The 7,824-nt window shown below is 38.0% G+C and overlaps 1 protein-coding gene across 1 annotated transcript; it reads right to left on the reverse strand.

Annotated features, from left to right (window-relative positions):
- Nucleotides 1-1,534: 1,534 nt before the first annotated feature.
- On the reverse strand, nt 1,535-6,588 carry LOC110491931 (prostaglandin E synthase 3). Its single transcript, XM_021565807.3, has 8 exons — nt 6,341-6,588; nt 5,299-5,412; nt 3,901-3,970; nt 3,667-3,765; nt 3,327-3,416; nt 3,138-3,209; nt 2,937-2,955; nt 1,535-2,760 (listed from the first exon to the last, which is right to left on the reverse strand). Coding segments are annotated over exons 1-8 (486 nt in total). The 5' UTR covers nt 6,343-6,588; the 3' UTR covers nt 1,535-2,740.
- Nucleotides 6,589-7,824: the final 1,236 nt, after the last annotated feature.

Below are 7,824 nucleotides of genomic sequence, written 5' to 3' on the forward strand. Positions count from 1 at the left end.
AGGTGTTGACGTGAGGTAAACTAAATGTGCACCTGTATGATCTCTTCATAACATCTGCATCAGAGGGACATTAAACTTGGAGGTCAAACCCCCCTTTTTTGACCCCTAAGTCCTACTCTTCCCTCCATTCCTCCTTTCTGCTTTCACACCCTACCTCCTCCCGCTGTTTACAAGGCGGCCATTTTGTGTTCCGATCTAAAGGTGACAGGACAGTTGATGCTGCAGGGACTCTTGTGATGCGATGGAGGTGTACTGCGGTGTTGAACCAGCTCATAGTGTTATTACAAACCACTTCCATTTTCACTACTTGATAGAGCAGTAAACTGAACAAGACATGAAGCTGATTGTCCTTTTACATTCACTTTCATTTCGCTTGATTCCTCCAGCGGTAGATAGAATAGATTTCCTTCCTTATTTTAGTTTATGACTTATGTTGAACATTTTGAAATTAAAAGAATTATGTTTGTATTCCATTGAAAAGCTTTGTGATGTACAGTGTAAAATGTTATTTTTTAATTGACCATGATTGTTGAAACTGGATGGATAGACAATATAATTTCAAATCTATACAATGTCTCCTCTTTGGCCATTTGGTTATGAAAGGTATGGGAAAAGACGTGATACAGTATAACAATATGCTTGGATCCTATCAAGAACATATTATAAACATACTTTCATAATCAGAGAACCCTGGATTTATTATTTTATATGTAAAAAAAAAAAACTTCCTAAAATTCAGATTCTTCTGTCGGTCTGTTTTTTTCTAGATTGAACTGTAGGAAAAAAACGTTTTGATGTTCATTATTACCAGGGAGATAGATGACAGGTGTGTTATATCTTTATTTTCACAAAACTCTCAATTTTACACAAATATCTTTTGGTAAATGATGGGCACTGTCTCTACTGTTCATTTAGGGTACTAAATTCAATAATATAAACTCAATTGGCTCCAATCCCCTTGAACCGAATATACATTATTTCTAACCAAATTGTAAAATCTAACCGCAATATAAATTTGATATTTATTAACTCCAACAGGGATTGAATTTATGTACGTAAAAATGGACCTGGAATTAATGGTTTGTGCATACATCTTTGATAAGGAGAATATTACCAACATTAAGACCTCAATTAGTGTGTGTTAGTGTTTCCTAAAGTCTCATATTAGTCTCTCAATGGCACACAGTTGTGACATTTAGCATGCTCCTAGACCTACTCAACAGCAAGTCATTTTATTGAGGAAAATGAAAACTTCAAGTGGGACTGTCCAAAAGGTAAGGTATCCTAGACTGGCAGCACATAATATTGATATGATGGTTCCTAATTTGAATAGATTCTCTCAAAAGCCTGTATCTGGGTTTGTAGCCATGGTAGACCATCAGCACTACCTGGTGGCCAGAGGATGTATAAGCATGTAAGTGACAATGCTGAAATAACAAATGATCTTTGTTCATACCTTCTATAGGAGACATGTTATTCTCCCTTTAAGTAGCAAGAGACACTGTATTAAACCGGGCAACCTCCAAACATCAACTTAGTCTCAGACAGTTTATTAGAAATACGGAAACAAAAATTCCCCTGCATTTAACAAACTGAAATGTATTGAACCTGATCTGCAAAAAAAAAGAAAAAAAAAAGTTGCCGAAACATAGTAGTGCATTTGCTTTAACACTTGCAAATTAAATTAGGTAATTTATTGACAAGTTATATTTTTGTTATGTTTCTGCACCCCTTTGAAAATAGAATAAATAATATTTTTGACATCTGCTCCTACACTTTTGTTTGATACAAAAATGTCCAAAATGTTGAAATAAACTACCGGTATATCCTTTGAAAATGTTCGGTATTTACATTAATATATACTAAAGAAAAAACATCCTCGCAAAATGCGATTGCACGGAAAGGTTGTATCATTATAACTTACAACTTAAGTTATACTGTAAAATAAGGTTAACATGCATATTCATTTAAATACCTCAATATTTAAAATCAATGAATGAACTATTACCTGTAATATTTGCATGTTAATGTACACTGGGAAAATATTTGCTTGGAGTTAAAACTATAGATACATAACAAAAATTTAACTGAAACAAAATGAACAATAAAATGGGACATTTTTAATTTAAAAAAGAAACTATTTTATTGAAAATAGACGGTTGTTTAGAAACCTGCTTTTTCCCCCTAATTTACAATTCACAAATATGTCTAAATTCAATACGTAACCTCACAGACATTATTAAATAAAAAAGGGAGAGGTGGGGTGTAACTAAGATATTATCCCATGAGAGCAGGGCCACATTCAGCAGGCAAACATTGTCAAACGTTGCAGATAGAAATAGCATGAATAGAACCGACATGATTCCTTAACTCTACATGTCAGAGGCGTGTGTGATCTACATTACGTATTTCAATCTGAATGTTCCACAACGTGGCCCCTGGTTAAGTTAAAGGATGATATAACTAAACCCCACAACAACACATCATGGAAACAACCAAATTTTCCATGCAGAATTAGAACAGCACCACACTAGGACAGTGGCTAAAGAATGCTCTGGTGTCATGTTACGACAGACAGTCTTTCGTCAGCAAGTTTCCTGTGATGTTTGGAAAACTGGTGACGTTTCCTCCTTTCAAATACGGCTACCAATAACTCATCTCTAACTTCTCTCTTCAACCGACCTTTGGAGACTTTACTTCCTTATTGTCATCGGTTACAAAACTTCCTTTAATGCTCCCATTACTCCAAGTCTGGCATCTCTGAAAAGTTAGAAGACTTAAGGTAAAAAGTTAATCTACCAATTCCACAACATCACTCATGTGTGGATGGTATGAGGATTTTCAAGAAACGTAAAATTAAATGTACTGTGAAAATGCTCAAGAATGTCTGCTTGCTACATTCTTTGGTCGTGTGCTAAAATGTTATCAAAACTTACTTTCATCATCACTGTCGTGCTGTAAATAAAAGAAATTGACGATTAGTGTCAAATTTACTCGAAACTGCAAAACATAAAAGCAAGTAGATATCCTTTTCCTTACATCATCATATACAGTAACGTTACATGTTTGCAATTCCTTTGATATTTGCTGTAAAGTTAATTTGGAGATAACAAAAAAAAGAAGAGAGAAACACAAACCTCTTTTAGACCTTCTATACCACCCATGCCCAGATCTGGCATACCGTCTTCTCCTCCCATCGTGTTCATCATCTGAAAATAAGAGAAAACAATCACTGTTTGGACATAAAAAATAAAAAACTACAATAATTGAACACATTTAAAAACATTGCACACTTTGTGCAACATGACATGCTTGCTTTTGCTTGCCTCTGAGAATTTGTCGAAACTGGACAGATCCTCATCAGAATCATCTTCCCAGTCTTTCCAGTTGTTGAAGTCGACACCCAGCCATTGAAACTGTGGAAAACAAAACAGACATCCCAAATCAACATTTTAACCAACATTTAAGACAAAATGCCCCTCTTATGTGATCTTAGTCTCAGAGTAGGAGTGCTGATCAGTTTGACCTTTTTGATGAATAAGATACATGAACATGAGGGATGTAATCCTAGATCAGCACTCTTACTCCGAGACACTTTCTGAAGAAGAGCCCAGAAATACAAAACAGAAGAGGGAATGTAGAATATTGTACCAAAACATTTCTGACCTTTGCCTTGTCCTTCGTTAACCGTGGCCATGCAATACCCGCCTTTGCTTTCTTTAGACAACACAACACAGACCTGTCTGTACGTTTGTGCTTGGACTCCTACAAGGAGAAGAAGAGAGATGCTCATAATATATTACAAGTCATTTTGTATGAGGGATCATCTTTTCATCCTATTTAACATCCAGGTCATTGCAGTTGGTGATTCAGCAGCTAAATGAAAAAAAGAATACTTACATTGGGGTCAATTGAGTCGAAAAGGTCCAATTCATTTTGGTGTTTGAGGTTTTCAATCCCTCCAACACAACTGAAAAGACAGAACAGAGTAAAATACAGTGACTTCAGAAAGTATTCATACCCCTTGACTTACTTCACATTTTGTTGTGTTAGTCTGAATTAAAAATGGATTAAATATATATATTTGTTCATCCATCTACACACAATACCCCATAATGAAAGTGAAAACAAATGTATTGATAATTAAATACAGAAATCTCATTTACAGAAGTATTCACACCCCTGAGTCAATACTTTGTAGAAGTACCTTTGGTAGCGATTACAGCCATGTCTTTCTGGGTAAATATCTAAGAGCTTTCCACACCTGGATTGTGAAACATTTTCCCATTATTCTTTAAAAAAAATGTAGTTCTGTGAAATTGGTTGTTGATCATTGCTAAACAGCCATTTTCAGGTCTTGCCAGATTTTAAAGTAGATTTAAGTCAAAACTGTAACTCAGTCAGGAACACTTGCTGCCTTCTTGGTAAGCAACTCCAGTGTATATTTAGCCTTGTGATTTAGGTTATTGTCCAGTGTCTGGTAGAAAGCAGACTGAACCAGGTTTTCCACTAGGATTTCGCTCCATTCAGTTTCATTTATATCCTGAAAAACTCCCAAATCCTTAACGATTACAAGCATACCCATAACATGCTGCAGCCACCACTATGATTGAAAATATGGAGTGTGGTACTCAGTAATGTGTTGTATTTACCCCAAACATAACACTTTGTATTCAGGTCAAAAGGTGATTTGATTTGCCACATTTTTGTAGTATTACTTTTGGTGCCTTGTTGCAAACAATGTATGTTTTGGAAAATGTGTATTCTGTACAGGCTTCCTTATTTGCCCTCTGTCAATTAGGTTAGTATTGTGGAGTAACTACAATGTTGTTGATCCTTCCTCAGTTCTCTCTTATCACAACCATTAAAGTCTGACTGTTTTAAAGTCACCATTGGCTTCATGGGTTAGGGCGGTTTCCTTCCTCTCCAGCAACTGAGATAGGCAGGACGCCTGTATCTTTGCAGTGACTGGGTGCATTGATACACCATCAAAGTGTAATTAATAACTTCACCATGCTCAAAGGGATAGTCAAGTCAAGGGGTGTGAATACTTTCTGAAGGCACTGTAGATGAACGGTTTGCTCATTCAGACAGTAAGGGCCGATAAATGTCATCTTATTCCTGGACTAAAAGGAAAATAAATATTATTTTTAGTCCAGGAAGGATTAGGTTTAATCTGTGTCCGGGAAACTGCTTCTGCAAGTGCAATAGGCGTAATTTATGGACAGCTCACAATTGACCCTAACATCAGTGTCAATTAAACTGCAGTGTGTCCCGGGTAATGGTGAAGCAGCTTACCGAAAATCAAGTTTTGATTTTTCAAACTTTACTTTAAGATCTTTGCTGTCTTCTACCAGGAACTCAATGAACACTGAGTCCCTTCTGTCAAACCACTTTGCTGTTGCTGGCTGCCTATTGGACAATAGAGAAGAGAGAAGACTTATTAGTCCAATACAAAGCAACGGCCAATGTCTTCTAGGTTCTGTTCATAAAATCCAAACATAAAGATTTGGGAAATTGCAAACCCATCATTAGGAAATTGGGATGGAAAACAATGAAGGGATACTTTCATTTTGGATGCAAAGCTGAATAATTTGCTGTTTAGAAAGCAGTCTCCGGGTCTGTTGCATGCGTCATCAGGAGAAACAGAAAAAGCATGCACGTTTATACTTGATCAGGTGGCTCATTGTCACTGGTCTCTGCCCTTATTTCAGTGGTTTTAATGGCAATTCCTAATGGTTATTCTTGGCTAACCAGATCCAACACCCTTCCATATGTTAATTAATGAGCTAGCTAGACAGGTCACATGGAATGTCACTCCAACTTGCAAGCCAGTAACGTTTGCTAGGCTAGTCTATTTGCAAGGAAATAGCTAGCCCACGTGAATAAAGGACTATCTGCTCATGTAACCGTTGTGGAGAACTAAAGCCCAGCATTACTGATAATATCTCATTACGGCTCAAATGAGACTTTTCCGGGCGTGTAAAGCTGACAATTCGACTAGAGTGAACTGACAAGCGCTCCATTCATTCCCACTAATCGTAACCCCATGTGCATGGAGGCAGCATGTAGGCCTAACGTTAGCTAGCTACGGTTAGCTAAAGCTATAGCGTTGCAGTTTATGTCCCGTGGACAAAATGTACTTTTATTGCAGAGTTGCTATACATACATGTCGGAGCATTCCAGACAAGTAACGTTGGCTAGCTAACATAGCTAAGCTCTGAGTAGCAAAACTTGAAGCTAGCTATGGCTAAATTGCTAGCACGCTACCCTGCATTCGCAAGGGTGGCCATTGCTTTGAACGCTAGCTCTCTCATTCGACCCTCCATCCCACACTTACATCTCTTGCTATCTAGTTCTTTCCGCTCCAAAAAGGCAGTATTCGTCACAATGTGCTGTTGGATAATCGAGTTCAATCCGTAGCTAAATATGACAGGGCAAAATGTTTCCTCGTTCTCCTGCGCAATGACGTATCTCTCGAAATCGCTGGTTTCACTATCACCGTCTGGAGACCTTTCTGGATCATTCTCTCGTGCCGGGGGAAGTTTCTTGCGCGCGCTTTACCTGAAGCCTAGGTTGAACGCCGTTACCGTGGCAACACGCACACACATGATCTGTAACATTTCAACGATTTCACCTGTACAACGCAGGTGTGTACGAACAGGTGTTACGTGTGTAATTATTTTTTTTAAATACATATATATACATGTGATTTTTGTATTTAATTACCAATAAATGGGAAACATAAATACACTAAACAGAAACAAAATCTTCCATCTCCTTTATTTTACCAGGTAAATTGACTGAGAACACGTTCCCATTTGCAGCAACGACCTGGGGAATAGTTACAGGGGAGAGGAATGAGCCAGTTGTAAACTGGGGATTATTAGGTGACCATGATGGTATGAGGGCCAGATTGGGAAATTTAGCCAGGACACCGGGGTTAACACCCCTACTCTTAATATAAGTGCCATGGGATCTTTAATGACCTCAGAGAGTCAGGACACTCGTTTAACGTCCCATCCGAAAGACAGCACCCTACACAGGGCAGTGTCCCCAATCACTGCCCTGTGGCATTGGGATATGTTTTTAGACCAGAGGAAAGAGTGCCTCCTACTGGCCCTCCAACACCACTTCCAGCAGCATCTGGTCTCCCATCCAGGAACTGACCAGGACCAACCCTGTTTAGCTTCAGAAGCAAGCCAACAGTGGTATGCAGGTTGGTATGCTGCTGGTTCCTTATTCAACAACTTTATTTCTAGCCTTGATATAAATTCAGACAACGTCTATTAAAAGGTTGGACTGGACCTGGTTCTCATGGTTGTTAGGTGTTTACATGGTCAGCTCCTGCAAAGAAGAATTCAAAAGGTTTTTGCATTTTAGGAGATTCCAACATTGAATAGAACAGAATATAATCTAGAACTGTAATGTCCAGATGTGCCTGTAATCACCTTACAACATAGAAATCAAAGAAAAACGTAAATTACACATGATATTACATTTACAACAGATTGACAACCAATTAAATATTCTTACCATGATGGCATTGACGATGTCATTGTTGCTTTTGAGCGCTCATATAGCCTTCAGTCGAGACACATTGGCTTGTGACATCACCAGTTCAATGTCCTTCACGGCTGTCTCATCAACCTGCAAAGCATGATGGAACACATTGGTAGTGAATAAGGAACTGCTTATACTGTTAGAGCATAATGAGGAAGTAAAAACTGCTGACGTCATAAACAATGTTTTATGATAGTTAAGTAAACGCCAGAGGATGTAGGTTGGAACAAGCCTGGTTCAAGATCTGACAGAACAGCACAA

This window comes from Oncorhynchus mykiss, chromosome 16, assembly GCF_057628025.1.
Source record: "Oncorhynchus mykiss isolate SJ-2025 chromosome 16, ASM5762802v1, whole genome shotgun sequence".
Taxonomy (NCBI): domain Eukaryota; kingdom Metazoa; phylum Chordata; class Actinopteri; order Salmoniformes; family Salmonidae; genus Oncorhynchus; species Oncorhynchus mykiss.

Coding starts and splice junctions, on each gene's coding strand:
- LOC110491931 (XM_021565807.3), bottom strand. Junction 3,766..3,900: donor TCGACTCAATTGACCCCAAT/GTAAGTATTCTT, acceptor TTCTCCTTGTAG/GAGTCCAAGCACAAACGTAC. Junction 3,210..3,326: donor GTTTCGACAAATTCTCAGAG/GCAAGCAAAAGC, acceptor TCTTATTTTCAG/ATGATGAACACGATGGGAGG.